Genomic DNA, 22102 nt, shown 5'->3' with positions numbered 1-22102 from the left:
GTGCGGACAATGACCAGCTTTGCTTGGGTTAGCACATCCATTTTATTCTCATTTGTTATAGCTTTTGAGATGGACCTGGCCTTTTGGATGAGTCTGGCCATGGCAAGTGTGAGACGATTCCAACTGGAGAATCGCTCGAACCTATGTGAGCCAAGCGGTTTGGTTAAAGTTCTGGTTGCAAAATTTGAAATCTGGGGGCGAACATCTGCATCTGTAGCAGGCTCCACAAGTTCAAAGTTTTCGGTTTCAACAAAGTGCTCCTCATGACCTTTCATTAAGAAGTCTGGTCCAGTGAACCAATTTGTGTGACTAAGGAGTGAGGCTGGCACATGCCGTGTTCCATGGTCGGCAGGATTGTTTTCAGTACTCACAAAGTGCCATTGACAGGGCTCGGTTGACTTTCTGATGCGAGCTATACGGTTAGCTACATAGACGTAAAACCTGCGACTTGTGTTGTTAATGTAGCCTAACACAACTCGGCTATCAGTGTAGTACTTGACTTTGTGAATTTCAATGTCAAGCTCTTCACGAAGCATGTCGCCCAGCTCTACTGCTAGAACTGCAGCACATAACTCCAAGCGTGGTACAGTATGGACTTGACGGGGGGCTAATTTGGACTTGCCTATGCAGAAGCCAACATGAACATGACCTTTATTGTCTACAGCTCGAAGGTATGCAACAGCAGATATGGCTAGTGTGGAAGCGTCTGCAAAAATACACAACTCTCTCTGACACGTAGACTGCAAGGATGAGTTTATATACTTTCTAGGGATCTGTAGTTTCTCAAGGTCGACAAGTGAGTTTTTCCAAGATTTCCACTGTGACTCTTTTTCTGCAGGAAATGGAGCATCCCATTCACAGTTCTCTGTACATAGTTCTCTGATGAGGGCTTTACCTTGCATAATGATGGGTGCAGCAAACCCAAGGGGATCATATAAACTGTTCACTGTAGAAAGAGCACCCCTTCTTGTAAATGGCTTGTCTTCCTGAGACACAAGAAAAGTAAAGCAGTCATTCTGCAAATCCCAGTTGAGTCCCAAGCTACGCTGTAAGGGTAGCGGCTCAGTGCCAAGATCAAGATTTTTCAGCCCCTTAGCGCGTTCCTTAGAGGGAAATGCAGCCATTACAGTTGGACTGTTGGAGGCTATCTTGTGCAAGCGAATATTGGAATCTGCTAACATTTCTTTTGTGTTTTTCAGAGTCTGAATTGCATTTGACTCTGAAGGGAAAGAAGCCAGCCCATCATCAACGTAGAAGTTCCTTAGCATCAAACTGCTTAGCATCTTCATCATATTTCTCTTGAGGAGCAAGAGCTGCCTTTCTGAGACCATATATTGCGATGGCAGGCGACGGGCTATTTCCAAACACATGTACAGTCATTCTGTACTCTCTGATGGCTTTGGTAGGATTGTTGTCCTCGAACCACAAAAAACGGACATAGTCACGGTGGTCCTCACGAATGACGAAACAATAGAACATTTGCTCTATATCTGCTGTGACTGCCACTGGTTCTTTGCGGAAACGCAAGAGGACGCCAAGGAGTGTGTTGTTCATGTCGGGGCCGCTCAACAAGACGTTATTCAATGAGGTGTCTTTATTGGTGGCACTAGAGTCAAACACTACCCGGATTTGCTCGGGTTTGCGAGGATGGTAGACGCCAAATATCGGTAAGTACCAACACTCTTGGTCTTTGTCAAGTTGAGGGGCGGGTTCAGCATGTCCAGAGTCAAACATTCTCTGCATGAAGGTAAAAAAGTGTTCTTTCATATGAGGCTTTTTTTCAAGCATGCGACACAGTGACTTGAGACGTTTGACTGCCTGGTCTCGGTTGTTAGGTAGCCTGGACCTTTTTGGTTTGAAGGGTAGAGGTGCCACCCAGCTGTTGGACTCATTCATAAACATTTGTCCATCCATAATCTCTAAGAACTGTTCATCTTCTAATGACATGGCTGGATTGTCATCTTGAGGAGTGTGCATGAACAAATGCTTACTGAGACTGTCCTTTTCATCAAGGTTGATCAAACTGCTCATATTCAAAGAGCTAGATAGTAAGTCAGTTATGAAGACTTTTTCTTTAACATGGAATGTGTTAGGGCAAGAATCTAAAATGGATGCACGGCCACTGTTTAACACAGAGGTGCGATACACACTAACACTGTTTGGTACGTGAGCACCTCCTAGGCAGACCTCACCTACAATCACCCAGCCAAGATCAAGACGTTGGGCATAAGGGGCGTCATGAGGGCCGTTGTAGTTTTCTCTGACCTTGTGCACTTGTGGGATGTCACGGCCAAGAAGGACCAGTATTGCAGCATTTGGATCTAAAGCGGGTATCTTGCTTCCTAAATGTTTGAGGTGAGTGTGGTGCTTTGCAACCTCTGGTGTCGGAATCTCAGATCGATCATCTGGAAGCATGTCGCATTCGATCAGGGTAGGAAGCTGAACACTGGTTTTGCCATCTAAAGACTCCACAATAAAGCCCTTTGCTTGCCTTGCCTTAGTCTCACCTACACCTGAACAAGTTTTAAGTGTGTAAACTGTTCTGTCTGTGTTTATGTTGAAGATTTCAAAGAATTCGGTCTTTGCCAAGGATCTATTGCTTTGCTCATCTAATACTGCATAGGCCTTGACTGCTTTCTCTTTATGCCCATCAGGATAGATCTTTACCAAACAGATTTTGGAGCAGGAACGTGAAGTGTTACCTTTTCCGCAGATCTCTGTGCATTTGGATATGATGGCTTGAGTGGAGCTCTCTGGTTGCTCCCCGCCATGCTCTTCCAGGGGTTGCTGTGTCTCGAGTTGACATATTCCAAGGAGCTGGACCAGGATGAAGAGCTGTGACATGGTGGTTGCTTTTACACTCATTGCATTGTATGTTTGCGCTACATTCCTTTGCCCTGTGGCTGGCAGAAGAACAGCACCTGTAACAAATGTTCATTTCTTTGAGAATAGCTCTTCTCTCATCTAAAGTTTTGGCTCTAAAACCTCGACACTTGCGAAGGGAGTGTGGTTTGTTATGAAGTGGGCATTCATTGTCAGGGTCGACCCCATTTCCTTCTGGAAAGCCACTACGTTCATCTGGAACAGTTACATCAGTTTTGCAGACGGACACTGCATGTTTAAAGTTTGACTTGTTCGGTCTCTCTGGCTTAGACACATTTAGGCCACCACTAAAGAGTAAGGGGGCAAAACTTGGGTCGTTGAGTGTTTTGGCTTTGTCACACACAAACTTTACAAAGACTGGGAATGGTGGATAGGTAGCATTATATTGCTCTTTGTAGTGGGCTGCTGCAGTGATCCACTTTTCTTGGAGGTGATATGGGAGTTTTTGAACTATCGGAGTAATTCCACGAGATGTGTCAAGGTATTTGAGACCAGGTAAGAACCCATCTAGGCGAGCTGCATTAAGTTCAGTAAGGAGATCACCAAGTTCCCTTAGCTTGTGATTCTCTCTGTTTGAGATTTTAGGAAACTCTTCTAGTTTTGTCAGTAAGGCATTCTCTATTGCTTCAGGGGACCCATAACTGTCCCCCAGTCTTTGCCACAACATTCTGACCCCAGCCGTGGCATCAAATATGTGCACAGCTCGAATGCGTTTTGCCAGTTCTGATGACTCAGGGCCTAACCATTTGCAGAGAAGGTCCAATTCCTCTCTTGGTGTGAGACTGAGTTCTTCAGTGACATTATGAAAAGATGCCTTCCAGGCCCAGTAATGTTCAGGCTTTTCATCAAACATTAGGAGTCCTGAGCTAACCAACTCTCTGCGAATCAGGTATTTGGCTAAGTCTGATGCAGCAGAAGGATCAGATTCGTTAGCACTGAGGACAGGTGATTGCCTGGGCTGGATTTTCATGGGTGACTGTCTGTTATAGGGTAAATGAGATCTTTGGTCATAAGTGACGGGGCCAGGATAGCGTGGTTGAGGTGTTGGTGTTGTATTTCTGAAAGAATAGTCTGCTGCACTGATGGGTTTATATTTTTTGGAGATTGTGCTGTTGGCAACTCTGTGAACTCATATTCACTAATCTCGCTGAATGGTGTGCTGCGTTCTCCTGTTTTGTTCTGTGCAAACTCACCATTGTCTTTTATTTGTTGATGTGCTGGTGGAGCTTGTGTGGAGACTTGAGCATTGTCAGGTTGGTAAACCACTCGTGAATCAGTTACCCAGTGCTGCACGACTTCTTTACTTGGAAAACAGGTGTTGCCAGTTTCATCCTCAGCAGCAGCCTCCAGTACCTCCGCTTCGGCGATGGCCGCTGCAGCTGCACCTTTCAGTCGAAGTGTGTGAAGATTTGCGTTGATTTCTGCTTTCTTTTTAATGGCTTCTGCTTCAATGTGTGCTTGCACTTTAATCATTTCTGCTTCCTTTTCAGCAAACGATGCTTGTGCTCGAGCTGCTTCTGCTTTGGCGCGGGCTTTTGCTGCCAGAACACTTGTATTGGAGCGCTGGCTGGAGCGTGAAGCACTGGAACAGTGTGATCTGGTTTCCCACTCTTTGTCCATGTTGCTTGCCTGTGCTGTAATGTCATCTTGCGACGTGGAGACTAAAGTGCGTTGTCCTGTGTTGTCCGTTGTCTGCCCGTTGAACATGTCTTTTTACTATTCTGCCTCCACTAGCGTTTCGGAACTAGCTTTACAGATAGCGAACAGTATCCTCAATAAGCACCCAGGAAGCCTCTTGCTGTTTTGGATATTTACTGAAGGTTGACTGTAAAACTGTAACATACAAAAAATAAATCCATATTACAATTTTATCTTCACATTTCAACAAACAAATAATAATCAGAGCTATATAAAACAACATAGGGCAACTCAACAATTCAAAATATATACAACAATATCAACAACATCACAAAAAAACATCTATACGACAGCCAATTAGCATCATGCTAACATCAATAGTAATCTCCTTAGAAAGGCTAACGCTACTAGCATATTACATTTTATCAGGGATCTCAAAAATAAAACAATTCAAAGTGCCTCATAGAGTGAGTTAGTATGTTATGGTGTTACAATACTCAGACAGATATTTCTATAGGCCCAAAAACAGTTCACAGGAATAAAAAACTGACAAGAACAGCTAAAACAAAAACACTGGCAGAAGACATTGACAGTTGACACTGGCAGTTGAAAAGCCTAAAACAATATGGCCGCTACGGTAGCTGCAGTAGACAAAACAGATAAAGTCAAAACTATTTATTTATTTATTTTTATCAACTGAGGCAGAACAGTTATTATAAGATTTAAGTCATTGCTGTTTCCTTAAATTGGTCTTGTAGCTGCTGTTAAGTACTAGAGTAGCCAAAGGTGAGAAGCTAAAGCCCCAATTGCAAGTAGCGTCTTATGACTGGATAGTTGGTTTGAAGCAATCCCAGCTCTGATAAATGCTTACTGTGTTCTTGTACAAGACACTGCGAGCTCCTTGCCTGTGTGAATGTGCCGCCTGAGTGAGTTGTGGTTGTGTAGAGTTAAGTGCAGATTGGCAGTCAGTCTGCCCTGGGGCAGCTGTGTCTACAGAAGTAGTTTTACAACCATTGTCTGGAGTAAATGAATGAATGAATTGCCAAACTTTGAGAAGGCTGCCAGATTTAAATGGTTTACCTTAGCTTGTATTTCAAGTTGTCAACATGGTTAACAACCTAAACATGATTTCTTAATAAATGTTATGCACACAACAATATAGAACACAACCCCAAAATTATTTGCTGTACATCAGGTCAGATCAATTGAACACTTATGTAAACGTGTGTTCCATATTGATACTATAGCATGTATTAAGTCTGAGTGAAGCTAACAGTGAGGCCAGCCTTGCTGCACACTCCCTCTGCTGTGACTGTCTCCATTAGCCCCTTCATGATTGTCTGGCCTGACTGCAGATGCGCTGCTGGAGCGGAGAGCCAGTGAGCTGTGGTCCGTCGCCCCTGACACTCGCCTCGGCAGGAAATACTCCGGTTGGACATTTCTTCATGCCACCACCACCCCTCTTTCTCCCCCGCCTCTGCCCGAGACTTCAGTTCTCACAGCAACAACTGCAGTTTCGTTCAGCAGCTAGCAGAACACGGCTCAGTGGAACAGAGCAGTGTTCATAGTAGTGCCATTTCACCTCATTCTCATCAGTGACTCTCCCGCACTTCTGTGTGTTTGTTAGCTCTTTGTGTCAGCAAAGGGACTTGTTTCATCGTGTCTGTGATGTTTACTCATTTGTGAATTTGGGAAGATTTGAGACAGGTGCTGGAAACTAAATTAATGGATAGCTTTTTTAGCGAACCATTTATGGAAATGCATTTATTTGAGAGAAAAACTATGAAACTAACCTGACATACTCCAGCACCTGACCTCCTTTCCCCCTCTTGTTCTCTCCTTGTCTAACAGAGCTTTTGGAACATGTTTGAATATTGTTGTTTTGTGCCCACAGCTCCCAGTATGATGTCCCTGCGCCAACGCCACATTGACCCACAACTGGCCATGGGCTCCCAGAGGTTGGTAGAGAGTAGCGTGTCACCGGGGCAGCAGGGGGAGGGCTCATATGCCAGGCCGAGGGCTATGCTGAGGCAGGCGCGCAGTCAGTCGTTCGGCCAGCTGGACTCTCTGCCTCTGCCCCCCCTCTCCTCTGCCGTGTCTCATCCCTCCATCCCCTCGTCCGCCTTCAACCACCCTGTGTCTTCTCTGTCCTCCTCTGCCTCCTGTCTGCCCAGCGCTGTCTTCCACTCTTCTTTTCAGCCCATGGACCCAATTCCTGATGTGTCTCTGTCTGAGGCCAATCTGCTTTCATCATGCAGCGACAGCCTTGGGTATCCATCTCCCGCTGTGTTCCACTCACGCCGCATGCGCATGGGACTTCTAACCAGCTGCTGTGTCATTACATGTGTCATAGACTATTGGGTACTAGTGTGTGATGGTGATTAGATTTGTAATTTAACATTTGTCGCAATTAATGTTTAAAGGGCCCATATTACACTATTTTCTGATCTGTGTGAAAATGTTGTTTCCTCATCACAAACATACCTGGACTTTGTTTTGTATCATTCACACATGTTTAACACACAAACCCTGCATATTTAGGCAGTGTCCTTTCTTCTCTCAAAAGGAAAACACTCTGTTCCACATTGTGATGTCATGTGGTATTACAGGGAATGCTCCAGTTTTTAAATCCCATACACCTTCACTATAATCATTTTGATCATTTCAAGCTTGGAATTGCCAGTCTGTACTGAACTAAAGGTAAAAGGAGCTGTCAGCTTGAAAATTACCCCTTCATGACATCACAAGATGGAACAGCATTTTGAGCTTTGGAGATGTACACAGACTGCAGGATTCCTCAAACATATGTGAATGAAACAAAATTTAGAATATCAGTAAATTTTGCACAATATGACCATCTAAAAATTTAGATTTCCCTTTTTTTAGAGTGCATATTTTGATAACACCCAATAGAATAAACATTTGATTAACAATAATGTTTTTCAGAATATGTTTGTGGATATGTTAATAGATTTTTTGACTCATTAAGACCCCTTAATGACTGGGTAGTAAGTTGTTTGCAGATGGCATTATATTAATAAATGGTAAGCTCCTTGAGTAGCTAATTGAGATTTACCTTTCAGTCATAGTGTTCAGATTTTAGAAGGTGATTATGTCAGATGGGGGGAAGAGACAGTTTTGGAAAAGAGAGGGGAAAGAGAGTTTTTGCCTATTGATTATATTGTACGAATATTGTCACATTTTTATTCATTTTAGCTGCCCCCCCATCTCTATGAAATATTATTGACTTATAGAAAGTTGTGATGTCATCTGAAGCCCAGAAACTGGACAATAGACTTAAAATAACAAATGTTTGCAGTTTTCTAGCTCTTTTAAATAGATTGGGGTTTTTAACAGTGCTTCTTGTTTCTTTCTTGTGACGTGCTTTCCAGCTGTGTTTGGCTGTCATTAACAAGTGGCTTTAACAGTGTAATGCATAATGTATGTAGCTTTGTAATCTCTTCTAACCAGTGTTTCTTCGTACAGGGACCTAAACCGCTCTGACTCGGACTCCTCCTTGTCCTTATCCCAAGTGGGCGACCGTCTGGCAGCCTATAGCTCCAAAGGCCACATCCTGAAGCCCACTTCTCTGCACTACGGCCTGTCCCGACATGCCGACGACACGGTCTCTCTCCATGGCCTCACTCCCAACGGAGGCGGCCGAGTGACGGACATGGGCCAGGGGGAACCGCTCTCTGACAGCCCCCTCCTCATGAAGAAGATCTATGGAGTGGAGAGCTCCAACAGTGCCGGGGACATCCACACTTACATGTCAGAGTCATCCCGCTCGCTCAGCCCCAACTCCACAGAACCCGACACCCCCTCCCCCATGGGGCAAGGGGGGGTGACGGTGGGGTCAAAGGGCAACACCCGCATCCCCCAGCTCTCCTCAAAGAAGAGCCCGGTGGAGGAGGACAGCTGCTCCACGGGAGACGATACAGAGTCTACCGCCAGTCGCAAGAAACACACCTTCAAAATTTTCAAGAAGCAGAAGAAATAGGGCTCAGTGAACTTGTATTTTGGTTAGTCATTTGGTTTTGGGTCCGGTGCATAGACTGTATATATAAACAGTCTATTGTCTTCAGTCTTCTCTTATACAGTCTATGGTCCGGTGACGGCGCTCTTTCCTTTGTATATTTGTAGGATTGGTACCTACCAGGTTGACTGGCTTTTCCTGGTCATTGTAGAATATGGGCTTTGGTAGTATGTATATTGGATTGTAAAGTATTATTTATTGAGTGGGAAATCAGTGCCACTCAAACTGGTGTGTCCCTGTGGACCTTTACCACTTTGCATGTCCTCTTTGGTTTGTCTCATCTTTGAATGCCTGTTTGCTTGGTTCTTCTTAACCTGCTTAGATTACAGTTGTTACTTGGGTTACAAACCAAGATGAAATGGCTCATTAAGAGTTACGTTGATTGTTGTCTTTAATTTGATTATGCTCAAAGTTGTGAAAAAGACAAAAATGCATTTAATACATGCAACAAATAAACAAAAAAAAAACATTTTGGTTCTAGAGGAATAATTCAGTATTTGGCCACCAGTTCAGATACCACTGGAAATGTGCTCAAATTTGGGCAATGGGCAAGACCCACTGTAAATGTACTATGCTGTTACAGGGTGGAGCCATAGACTCAGGTCTCTGGTATGAGAGAACTCAGTTTTGACAGATAAACCTTGAGTAGATGGTATAGTTTATATTTTCATCAGAAATGAATCACTTTAATCTCCTTGTAGTCCTATGTGAGGACACAGTATTAGTGTAGTTATGCAGGGCAAATCTTTTGTAGGTCCACGTGAACATTTGTTTTTCTACAAATAGTTTGCAGCAAACCTATTTTGTCAGTGACAGGTTCTGCTGGAATGGGCTGTAGTGTATGCTTTAATTCTATCTTTTCAAGTTGAAACTAACCTCGACTTCCTTTTTGGACAAAGACCAGTCATGTGCCAAAGGCCTTCTTCACAGAGGCCCCATTTATGTGTGTGTGTGTGTGTGCGCAGCCCCTCTCCTGCAGCTTCTCTGCTGCAGCGCAACCCGTGCCTCTGTGTCTCTTCTCCCTGCTTCTTCTGTCCCTCTCTCTTATATGTCCCTTTCTGTGTCTCTTGTCCCTTTGTATCTCCTGTCCCTCTGTTTCTTCTGCCCCCGTGTTTCTCGTGTCCCTCTGTGTCTCCTGTCTCTCTGTCTCGTGTCCCTCTGTGTCCTGTCCCTTTATTGACATGAGTACTAGCTTCATCCAAGTGCTCTGTTTATGAATGTGGTCTCTGGGTGAACACAGAAAATATGCAACAATGAAAGTGTCATATGTTTTGTGTGCAAGTTCCTTTTTTCCCCTAATATTTACTAGACCTAATTAGATTTCTTAAACTGTATTTTGACCCCAAAACCAAAGTTTTACTACAACTTTTATGGCTCGTGTTCATTTGTTTTAGTCCCTGGCAAATACTGGGATTCAGTATGAAGCATCAAGACAAAGAACTACTTTTGTGTACTGAAAAGGGCTTGTTTTAAAAGTTCTGTTTTTTAATGTGTTTGTTACTTCAGATAGAAATCGACACAGGTGTCTCAGTACTGCTTTAAACTTACACTGCAGAAACCTTGGAAAAACTTGAAATAAACTAAAAACACATTTTGTTCCTCCAAATTTTCCTTCGTTACGGGTTTTACCTATAACCATGAATTGTGGTATTTGTCAAATCTAAAGTAAAGTCCACATGGTCTGGTAAACCAAATCAAAATGTTCAACTGTTACAATAATGGACTGCAGCACTACTGTTTCTACATTCTAGTTTGTATATTAGTTGCACGAGCGCTGTAAATATGGATGCCATCTAAATCTGTGCGTCTGGAGAATGCACTGTTGTGTTGACGCATGTCATCTGCTGTAATGCCACAAACTATTTATACCCCCCAGACAAGAAAACACTTCTGATGACGAGACATTTAGAACGATCCAAGCAGATCGCACAAGCGGATCCTGCTCCTCTTTTTAACAAAGTCTTCTTTATGATTATTACAGACAGTATATTTGTACTTTTGCATCTCCTGTGATGGCCGAGACTTATGGCACTCTTGCATGAAAGCAATAAACTATTTTAAACTATCCAGCTGGTGTTTATTTTTATTTTTTATTTTTTGGTCAATCTATGCTCGCCCATCGAGATTTGCGCCCCCTTGTGTATTTTTATGGGTAAGACATGCTCCTCATGAAACGCTATTTCATGCTAAAGTTTTACAAATGGACAACTAAAGAACATTTTTACCTTATGACTAATTATAATAATTCCTTCAATATTCGTATCAGATAGACATTTCCAGCTACTCGATTAGTTTAATGTATTGATAATTTACGCCATATTTGAAGGTGACTAAATGCATCAGCTTCTCTTCACCGTTGCTAACTGCAACACATGAGCTATTAGCATTTTGTAAGCTGTAAGCCACTGGGCCTGTAGTTATAATTAATTAATTTAATGCCTCTTTTAAAGCTTTCAGGAGCGTGTGTACAGGTGCTGTCTCCGGCCTGTCCCCTGTTGACTTAAGATCAGAGGTGGAGCAGGATGCAGTCCAGGAGATGAAACGTGCACTGATCATTCACTATACTAACAATACAACTCTAACAGTATGGAGACTGTTTCCCTGGCCATACGTGTGTGGCTTTTTGTATTCTGTATCCAGGTAGGAGCTATTATAAGATTTACTCCTAGTGTCATGAGCTGGTTTAGCTCTACATCACGTGCTATATAAGTTCACAGTTTATGGTTCATGTTGAATTGTTGTAAGGTTTGTTTGTAGTTTACAGGATTTAAGATCTCATTGGCACTGAGAGGACAGAACATGCATTGTCAGCACAGTTCTATGCCAAATATTGTCTTGAGTCTTTCAATCCCCAGAGCAGAAGTAAAAGGCTCCACTCTCTCCTGCTCCTCTGTTGTTAAGCAGGAGTTGACTAGACTATGTAACTTTTTTGATGGAAAGTCTGCTACTTGTGTGTCTCTGTGGGTCATTTTACATAACGAGCTCAAGATCTGGACCAGCACCCACTGCTCCCGAGTCCTAAAATGCAGAAATTTTCCTTCCTGGACAATAAAATGTACATTAACTGTAATGTTCCTCAGTAGGGCATAAAACCTCCCTAATTAATGCATTAACATGTCTCGTTTAATACATGCAAGATGTAAGTTTAATGCCATACATTGGAACAAATATTTTATTACGAATAGTTCAAGCATAGTGACTACTTACTTACATTAGAAGCCTACTTAAGAAGTTGCTTCATTCTTAATAATTTGTTCATTGTGAATTAAGTCTTTTGTCATGCTTTATTAAACCTAATGAAGGTGTTGTTATTACTGTGTTAATATTATAGCCATAGTAGTTTAGTCGTATAGAGTTACCAGTACTTGGAATGTGCTTACAGTAGCTTTACATGCACACCAAGAGTCTGGACAACAGTTACATCTGATTTATATATAGCCTATATGATATTTACTGGAGATGTAAATGTACACAAACACATATAACACTTTTTTAGGTATTTAGTATTGAACTATAAGCTAAGTATTTATCATTTTAAATTCTGTTCATTATAAAACAAAACACAATATTGATCTAAAAACAGCTTTATATTAGAATTAGAACCACTGACTAATGTTCAAAACTGCGGAAATGATAAGCTTCACCTTATCTTAATAGTATTTCATATCAAGCAGAATTTAATTTACATTTCAGTGGCTGCGGTGGCTACAAGTTGATTTTGCATTTTACTATGCCCCCTTTCTGTACTATTTTATCCAGATGTTGTGTGCAGAGAACAGAGTGACTCTCCTAAACCCACCAGAAGAAACTGTTCCGGATCACCTTTTAAAAATCCTCTATTCCTGTGACCAACCAGCCTGGGTTCACCTCCACTGCCTCATATCTTTTGAATCTGGCTCAGTTTTAACTATTGAACTCAGAAGTTGGAGCTGTGAGCCAGGACTCCCCAGAACCCGCTCACTTACCCTGGTCCTTCCTGATTGGCTAGTGTACCGGCCGGATGGGACAGTGATGCTCTCCCAATGGGTGCTCAGCTGCATCCTGCGAGTGTCACTCACATTCACAGGGGAGAGCAGTTTGGTGGTGAAGGACGTGGCGTCGCTGGAGCCAAAGCCCTTATACAGTCGTCCGTTAAAACAGCACAAACTGTGCTTCAGCTGGAGCGCAGACATGCAAAAGTTAGCTCATGGGTTTGATAAAATGGTGTGTCCCATGGAGCAAGGTAAGGAAGAAGATTCAGCTATATGCTGTTTTGAGTATTTGTAATTATTATGTGCAAAATGCTTTACTTTGTACCAACTAAAAAAGACAACAAATGAATCAAGCCGCCATATTTATACTACATATGTTTGTCATAAAATAGTTTACCACTACTTCATTCATTCATGTCTTCTTTTTTTACTTTTGGCACCTTATATTTCTATTTTTTGAGGGCAAATAAAGGGCTTATTTGTGTCAAGGCTAGTAAAGGTTATTCAAGGTTCTGTATTATGCAAATTAGATTCTTGTGAGCTTTTAGCCATGTTATAATGTTGTTACCTCATCAAAAACACACACGTTTGAGTAGTCCTTTATTATTAGTCTGTCTACATCTCCAAAACTTTAAATACCTTTTGTTTAGTAGAGATTGGCAATTCCAGGGCTGAAATATCCAAATGGTGACAGAGTTTAAAAACACATTGGAGCACTTCTTTTATTACCACGACACCACAAAACGAAACAGTGTTTTCCATTTAAGAGAAGAACTCAAATGTGCAGGGTTTGTGTGTTAAACATGTGTGAATGAAATAAAAGACAATGTTTGTGATAAGGAAACAACATGATAACATAGATTAGAAAATACAATATAGGGAAATTCATTTAGTGTGATACTGAAATGTCTAGTTGCTGTGTGGAACCTTTCACTGTTATAATGCTTAGTTGGGTCTACAGAAGATAAGCTTATGTGGAGCCTGTAATTTGTTTTATCACAGGCTTAATGTTGCAATGTGCAGCACTTTGTAAACTCTTTTTATATAAATCGTGCTACAGAAATAAAATTGGACAGAAAATCGAGACAGTACTAACACTGTTCCGCTCAAGCCATTGATTTGAAGATATAGATCCCATGTGACGTAATACATCTCCAACTGTGTGTGTTTTTCTTCAGAGACAGTCACTCTTCTATCCTCGGTGTTTGCCGCCACTGGGGAACACTTTGGCATCACGAAGACACTGCAGCCCTTTAACAATGAGCTCCTGGAGCACCTCAGACTTAAAGCCTTCTCCTTTCCTTGGTATGAGCAGATAAGTCTGATCTGTAGGACTGTGGTTGACAAAAAAAAATCTTAATTGTCTTAAGATCATAGATTGTGTGTATAAATGAACATAGCTAACCCACTAGCCGCCACGTTCTGAACATGTGAACATGAACACTTCCGACTACATCAACTCCAGCTCCAATTCACTTTGTATTGAAAAAATGTGCCCCTTTCATTACCTGCTGCTGTCAGGCACTTCAGTTTGGTCTTAAAATTTTCATATTAACCCACAATTTATGATCCTGGTGTATTTATTTTTGTATTTTCTTTGCTTTATACAGTCTATGCTTGAGACATGCCTTGATAATTAAAATAAAATAATCAAAAGCACTCAAAACTATTATATACCTGACCCAAAACATAATCACAAGACACAACGGCACGGCAGTTAATAGAGAAAAAGCCATTTATACAAAAAAAAGTGCAAGAAAACAATGTATTCATATGAAGACAGATTACACTTTATTCATGAGCTTAATTTGCATTTTTACATATAAATACCTAACAATGCAAAATCTTCAGCTAACTCACTCATTCACTCACTTTTTCTCTCTCTTCTTGTCCCATATAAATGTTTATAATCTAATTTAATTAACTAATTGTTTGACTAACACAAATTTTGGTTAACTTAAGACACCATTGACCGATTACTTGACTAAATGACCTACAGCCCCAATGAGCTCACTCAGTCCTGTTCAGTTTCATTTCATTTCCTTATTTACGTTCTTCACAGGTGTATGTTTTCCTTGTGGCTTTTGGTGACTGAACCGTGCAGCCAGCAGAGACTGTGTGGCGTGCTCCATCACATTGACCGTCATGAGAATTACGTCACTCCTGCGCTCTTCCTCACTTCCTCAGGTAAAACTCAAAATCTCACATTGGGCTTGTATGTTATTGGTATCTATCTATCTGCCTGTCTAAATTTTTGACATTGTAACTTTGTGGTGTCACCTGCTTGTCTACAAAGAAATAATAAGTTTGGTGATGTGTGTCCAGGTCAGCTGCATGTTCAGATGAGTGGATACGGTCAACAGTCCAGTGCCTTTCTCTCCCCCTTTAGAGTCCCCCTGAGACAGTGGTGCCGTATCACAGTGGAGTTACGTGGAACTATGGTTAGCACCTTCTGGATGTTTTCAATAATGTTACTTCTGTCATAGTATAGTATTTTCTGGAGTTTGTATTTGTATTTGAATTGTATGAGACGTTTAACACGCTAACTCTCTTATCTCCAGGTGTATGTGTTCATGGTGTGCTTGGAGAAGGACCAGAGGAGAGTCTATTCTGCTCTGCATTTGTGAGTGGCTGCAGTGATTTATATGGTGTTATATGGTGTTTCCTCAAATGCTTTATGTTTTATGCTGTGTATACTTCTCAGTTTTAATCATAACCTGATGATGGACGACACTGAAGGCTACTTTGTGATTGGAGGAGGCAAGTACATCCGCTCAGTGGAGGGTTTCTTTGGACCACTGCTGTTCTATCGCAACAGGATCCCTGAATATGCCAAGGTACTGTGAGCATGGTGCATACTGTGGGTACTGTTGGTATTGTGGGCACTGTGGATATTGTGGGTACTCTAGTGTCTGAATGCTTTACCTTAAGTGTGTTTCTCTCACAGACTGTAGCAGAACTTCCACAAATGATCCACACACTGAATCTGAGCAGTTGGCTGCAGAGGTGTGAGGACTTTCAGCACCATTTGAGTGTGAAAATCAGTGAATATTTACAGAAGACACAGAGGGCTCACACAGGTATTGTGCATTTTTGGCCTGTAGGTGGAGCTGTTGAACTAAGTGTACATGTGAAGTAAGACCTTTTTTTTCCCCCAGAGAGCTGTATAGATGCTTATGACCAATACATGAAGACTTACAGACAGGCTGGAGGGCCTCAGTGTGAGGACGGGGAGGCTGTGGCTGCAAACAGAAAGTATGCTACAAAAGTGGCCGAGTTCTTAGTCTTTAAAAGAGGTAGGTCAAGTCAGATGTATGCACAGACAATGCACTTTTGCTGTCCACAAGCACAGAGCATACTTGTACATAGTACTGAATGTGCACCTTGCTCTTGTTTTAGGAGGCAGAGTGACTGTGAGGACTGTGGGCCGGGCTCTGTTCCACTTGTCCCTTCAGAAGCTGGGCGTCTCTCTGTCACCCTCTTCTGTTCGGACACAGCTGCCTCGGCTGAAGCAGGCTGGCTGTCTACATGAGCCCACTGCCCTGCACTTGTCTGCTGCCCTCTACTCTTCTGGACTGGGGATTCAGCCAAGCTCAAATAAGGTGGAAAACATGAGCTGACATATTAGAGTGCCCTTAGAATGCCCTTGTTTATGTTTCTTTACAGTCTGACCACATGTGTTGTAGTCCTGGCTCCTGTCCCTGCTCTCAGCTCAGAGGGACCACAGACTGGCTCTTCTGCGGTTGGGCTTCCTCCATCTCTATGGTCTCTCTGGACTGCCCACAGACCCAGACCTGGCCTATGCCTACTACTCCAACATTGCCGAGCAGACTGTGACTGACCGCCTCAGCCCCTCAGCTCAGCAGGTCACTATACCTTTCAAAGAACTAGAGTTGTATAATAAGTCAGGGACAGTAGAGTATTCTCAGCTAACTCTATAAAATATGCATAGATGAAATATTTATATCAAAACCATTTTCATTGTTGGCTTAAAATGAACACGTATGAGTGGATTGAGTGCCAAAGCTATTATTTTTTCATGTAGAAAGGTATGTATTATACCTATATTTTATTAGGGGATGCACTGGTAGGAGCATCACTGATTTAGAAAAAAATCAAACTTGAAATGAGTTTATTTGTTAAACTCTGTGAATTTGCTGTTTCAGGCGATAGTGGAGGCCATTAATCTGACTGACCAGGAAGTGCTGGAGCAGCAGACCGCTGAAGAGCACCACATCTTCCAGTGGCTCAAGTTCCTGGCTCAGAAAGGAGATGCACAGGCTGAGGTGACATTTTACTGCACACCAACATGCACACACATAAATACAATGTTAAAATACTTCAGCAATACTAGAATACATCCAAATGAAGGGGAATCAACAGCAGTTATCAAAACATTTTAAAAGGGTACATTTCTGTGTGAGGGTTTGAAATGTTTATGAATAATTATCAGTTTAAATACTCATTCGATTAGGCTTTATTTACACTAAAACATACTTATGGTGTGTTTAATTAAAACATCAGTCAAAACAATCTTGTGACTTGTGAAAAGGAACACAGATTTTCTGCAGCGCCTAAATAATTAATGGTATCGTCTGAGTGCAGATCTGTATGCAGGGAGTGCTCTCTGTGGTTTTCCATTCTTTCCAAAACTGCAACATAAAGATTAAAAGAAAGTGTGTTATTTATAGTTAAAGAAGTGGCTTGTCCAAGGACACAATGGCAGTGATCAAACTACCAACCTTCAAAAGAGTAAATATGAGTTTATATTGTGTCTTTTAGCAAAGAATGGGGCAGATGCTGTTCTGGGGTCAGCAGGGTGTGGCCAGTGACCCTCAAAAGGCTGTGGGGCACTATCAGAGAGGAGCTGAGCTGCACGAGGACCCTGTGTCTATGTACGACTATGGCATAGTTCTGCTACAGGTCGGTACCCAACTGTTGAACCTAAAATCACTAGTAATATAACAACAAAAAAAACATCACTTTTAGACAACAAAAGGAAAAATCTGAGAAATTAAATTCAAATAAATGTGTTTTGGCCATGAGAAACTTTCTTCAAGGTGTACATAGTTAAAAAGTTGCCAGCTGCTTTTAAATAGACCAGCAACACATGATTAAGTCACATGATACCATTAGGATATAAAGCTATTTAAAAAAAAAGATAAAAGAAGAAAGAAAGATAAAGAAAGAAAAAAAAGATCCTAATGTTGTGATATGGCATAATATAGAACATACCTATGCAGTAATAACAAGATACAAGCTATAGTCATATTTCACACTTATATATGTCCATAGCATCCAGGAGACACAGATAAAATACAAAGAAAAAAGGCACATCATTTAAATTACATTTTATTACACTATTTTCTGATTTATGTTATAATGTTTCCTTATCACAAACATATCTGGACAAACTAGACAAACCCTGCATATTTAGGCTAAGTTCTTCTCTCAAATTCTCTTTGTTCCATCTTGTCATGTCATGTGGTAATACAGGAAGCATTCCACTGTGTTTTTAAACTCCATACACCTTCACTAGAATCATTTGGATAATTTGAGCCCTGTAATTGTCAATTTCTACTGAACAAAAGGTAACTTGAAAACTATCGCTTCATAATACCAAGGTAGAACAGAGCACTTTGAGCATTGGAAAGGGTTAATCAAACATGTGAATAAAACAAACAAAAAAACAACTTCAGGATTTTTGTTGATGAGGTAACAGCATTATAACAGCACAAGAGTCAGTTCTGTGTAAAATATGACCTTTAATAATAAGGTACTTGTGTTTAGTAAAAAGGCACATACTTAATATTAGTTTAAAAAAAACATAACTCTAATTTTTCATAGGGCCAAGGAGTTGAAAAGGACATTCCCAAAGCGGTCTTTTATCTCAAGAAAGCAATGGACAAGGTAATTTTAGCTGGTACAGTATATGCAGTAATTGGTTTTGTGATTCTGCTGTAGTACCTTCTTTATACCTTCCCCAGGGTTCAGTTCCTGCCCTGAGCGCTCTGGGCTGGTACTACGAGCAGTATGAGAAGAACTACGTGAAGGCAGTAGAGCTGTGGGAGCGCGCTGACCTCCTGGGAAGTCCTGATGCCGCTATGAACCTGGGAGTCATGCACTTACAGGGATACTACCCAAACAAACCAGCCAACAAGGTCACATACAAAACATTTTCAGTAGAGAAAAAATGTCAATACCAAAAATGTGTGCACTGGTTATTTGAGTAGGGTTGTTTTTAGTTAAGCAGACTATGCACGTGCAATGGGCCTCATATCCACTCAGGGACCCCCAAAGATGAAGATTTATCTTGATAAGAAAATTAGTTTTTACTGTTAGTTGTAAATTCTTCTTTTTTACTTATTGTGCATAGGCATACAAATTCAGAAATTACACAAAATTTACTCTTGTGAGCTTCAAGCCATGTTATAATTCTGTTACCTTCTCAAAAACATACCTGGAGATGTCTTATATTTCATTCAGACACTGAGTAACCCTTTATTATTAGTCTATCTACATTTCCAAAGCTCAAAATGTTCTATCTTGTGATGTTATGAAGCTGTAGTTTTCAACATAACAGCAACTTATGTACATTCAGTTCAGTAGAGATTGGCAGTTCTACGGCTGAAATCATACAAATGATTCTAATTAAGGCCTATAGAGTTTAAAAACACAGTGGGGCCCTTCCTGTATTACCATATGACATTACATTGTGTGTTAAATGTGTGAATGAAGCAAAACACAACTCCATGTATGTTTTTGATGATAAGGGTACAATATTTAGCCAGTTTCACTTCGTGGAATCAGTCTGACCTCACAGCATTAGGATTCATTCGCTCGACAGTAGGCGGGAACTTTTTTTATTTACCCAATCACTGCTATTTGGTTGTGACGTATGTAATGCACTGGAACGCTCAGTGGTGTCCAAGTAATTGCCGGCACAACAGCAAACAAAGCACAAAGTGAAAATCCTCGATCTCTGGAATCGTTGCCAACACAGAATGTATGTCTTTGTCTACCTCCATCTCGACCACTTTGTTTACTGTTGTGCTGTACCACAAAAGGGACCCAGACAGGTGCTTGAGTTTGACGTCATGGCTTCACAGCTCTTTGCTGATTGGCCGGTGCACGGTCTACAACTTCTGGGGTTCTTGCAAACCGTCTAGTGTATTCCGATTCCTCTCCTAGGCGCTGGAGAGAAATTAAATTGAGCAGAGGCACTAGGTGACACCAGCCTGGCTATACAACATTATAACATAGCTCAGAGTAGCATAATATGGGCCCTTAAATTCTTCCTTGACAATACTGCAAATTGAATCACTCCACAGTAATTTGGCAGCTTTTCCCCCTAAAGCTAGAAACAACCCTGTATTAATATTGTTTGTAAAGTAATAGTCAGAAGGCATCAGAAACAAACTTCATGAATGGAAAACTAGTATACTAAAAAGTGTAAAAAACATATGTTAAATAATCTAGTTTATATTGAGCATTAATTACATTGCTATATGTCATTTATTGATTCCTCTTACAGTTTTTAGCATATCAGTTCTTCCTAAAGGCAGCCAACAGAGGCCACATCAAAGCAGCCAATCTGGTGGCCGAAATCTGGACCACTGGGCTGCCTGCATATGTGGACAGAAAACCGCTTGATGCTGTGAGGTGAGCCTGCAACATTATAAAAAACAAAGTCATTTTTAAAAGTGTACACATAAAAGCACAGTCATTCCCTGTCTGTAGATTGTCAAAATGGGCCGCTGAGCACAATGGATACTTGGGCAGAGTGCTATGGAGAGGACTGGACTCGTATTTGAAGAATGACATGTAAATAATGTTGTAGTAGATACCATAGCTCAAAATATAATGTTTCATCATATAGACTAATAATGTATTTCTTTGTCCAGGCTTCATTCTCTGTTGTTCTATCTGATGGCAGCTGAGTGCGGTTTTGCAGTTGCTCAGTTTAACATGGCGTATTTATGTGAACAGAATACAGTGAGTTTGCACAGAATATTAAATGCCTATATCAACCAGACAACACCAGAGCGCTTATAAGGATGTTTTTTTGTTGTTAACAGGAACACCTTCTGCATCCAGATTTTGCTTCTTCTTGTATGTGGAAATATTATAATCTCACCATCAGGAGTGAAAATCCGCACACTTATGGTTTGTAGTAACACTTGAGCAGTGAACCAGCTCTGAAAGATGTTGACAGGGATCTTTTACTCTACATGATCTGGGCCGACCATGAACTTCAGAGGGTCCTAAGAAAAAATTGTATTTGGAGTCCTGAACTTAAATGCCACATACCCTTATCTACTGGCGATTCACATTCAGTAACATTAAAACCACACTGTCATATCCAAATCCCAGCTGTTCACAACAACTGTACCCTCCCTCAGGATAATTTCTAAACACTAGGCTTTTTTTTTTCATAATTTCTGGTGCATTTTAATATCAAAATGTGATAAGCCTTTGTTAACGCAATGTCAAAATGTGGGAGCAAAGTCCCAGCTAAACCAAAAACTAAATGTGATACGTCCTGACATTAACCTTCACAACCCTCATGATGGCTCACAAGAGGAAAAGCATATGCAGCCAATTTAATAAAGTGGCTCGCAATGCTATATTTGTGTCACTGAGATATGGTTAATGGTCCCACTTCCATGTTTTATCCACCATTAGCCCAATGTATAACTGGTCATAATGAGATCGAGGAGCTTGGAGATAAACCAGATGATTGTTGTTACTGTGTACTGTCTAAATACGCGTGCTTGTGTTTCGTTTCAGCCTTGATAAAGCTCGGAGACATGCTGTACCAAGGCCATGGAGGCACACAGAAGGATGTGAATGCTGCCACTCACATGTACACAGCAGCAGCTCTGAGGAATCAGCCGCAGGTCTGTGCTCTGAGCTCACACCGGTCCTATCTGCACACCTGACACACTGACATCTGACCTGTGCCATATTCTAGGGGCTCTATAACCTCGGGCGCCTGGTGGAGGAGGGCTATACGCTGCCGCTGTCCGTACTCAGTGACCTGGGCCTTTCCAAGCTGTACCAGTCAGACCAGAGTGTGATCTTGAAGGCTTTGTATCAAAAGTGTGTGAAGTGGTAAATGCATTTACACATTTGGGAAACAAAATAGCACATTTATCTCTCTGACTCTCAGGTGCAGAGATTCGGATGACGCAGACTCTTTCTTGCCCTGTAGTCTCATTCTCCTCAGTGTCTACCTACAGGAGCTACATGAGGACTACAGTGCTTCCATAAAGGTACAGGCAAATTTGAAAACTTTTATTTGAAGATATTTTTTTATTGTTTCTTTTCTGGGGTTGTGGTGAACCAAAATCATAATTAATAAGGTTAGGAAATGTTAAATTTATCCAGTGAGGCAAAGACTCATTAGAATAATAATATACTGAATTGGTATAAAAACAAAACACATAGCATTTAACAAAATGCTTATAATATAATAGGTCATATCTCACCTAGCTCAGTACACTGCATATTTCCCAGAACACTATGGGCCAGGATTTGATGATGTAGCCCTTTCACGGATGCGTGACCTGAT

General features: G+C 41.3%; 2 protein-coding genes across 4 annotated transcripts in view; both read left to right on the top strand.

Moving 5' to 3' along the window:
• The window catches only part of stim1a (stromal interaction molecule 1a), a 41976-nt gene extending 31352 nt beyond the window's left edge, over positions 1–10624 (top strand). For 2 of the 3 annotated variants that reach the window (XM_055147682.1, XM_055147681.1), the window contains 2 exons: positions 6416–6479; positions 8008–10624. In XM_055147682.1, coding sequence (XP_055003657.1) covers positions 6416–6479; positions 8008–8521 — 578 coding nt within the window. In that variant the 3' untranslated portion in view covers positions 8522–10624. Of the gene's footprint in view, positions 1–6415; positions 6792–8007 lie in introns of all 3 variants that reach the window. The other variant, XM_055147680.1, reaches the window with a different exon arrangement.
• Positions 10625–11066: 442 nt separating this feature from the next.
• LOC110174456 (protein sel-1 homolog 3) lies at positions 11067–22099 on the top strand. Its single transcript, XM_020940559.2, has 22 exons — positions 11067–11197; positions 12317–12779; positions 13707–13833; positions 14591–14715; positions 14854–14969; positions 15090–15151; positions 15233–15365; positions 15476–15608; positions 15687–15824; positions 15928–16130; positions 16215–16394; positions 16695–16814; positions 17311–17451; positions 18376–18438; positions 18516–18689; positions 20063–20190; positions 20269–20352; positions 20433–20523; positions 20607–20694; positions 21319–21428; positions 21503–21630; positions 21701–22099. Exons 1-22 carry the CDS (start codon positions 11144–11146, stop codon positions 21831–21833), a joined length of 2994 nt encoding a protein of 997 aa, XP_020796218.2. The 5' UTR covers positions 11067–11143; the 3' UTR covers positions 21834–22099.
• Positions 22100–22102: the final 3 nt, after the last annotated feature.

Source organism: Boleophthalmus pectinirostris, unplaced genomic scaffold (genome assembly GCF_026225935.1).
Source record: "Boleophthalmus pectinirostris isolate CB_2022bp ecotype Guang Dong unplaced genomic scaffold, ASM2622593v1 HiC_scaffold_9, whole genome shotgun sequence".
Taxonomy (NCBI): domain Eukaryota; kingdom Metazoa; phylum Chordata; class Actinopteri; order Gobiiformes; family Gobiidae; genus Boleophthalmus; species Boleophthalmus pectinirostris.
The sequence above is the reverse complement of the archived record's forward strand: the minus strand, read 5'-3'. Positions and strand labels throughout refer to the sequence as shown.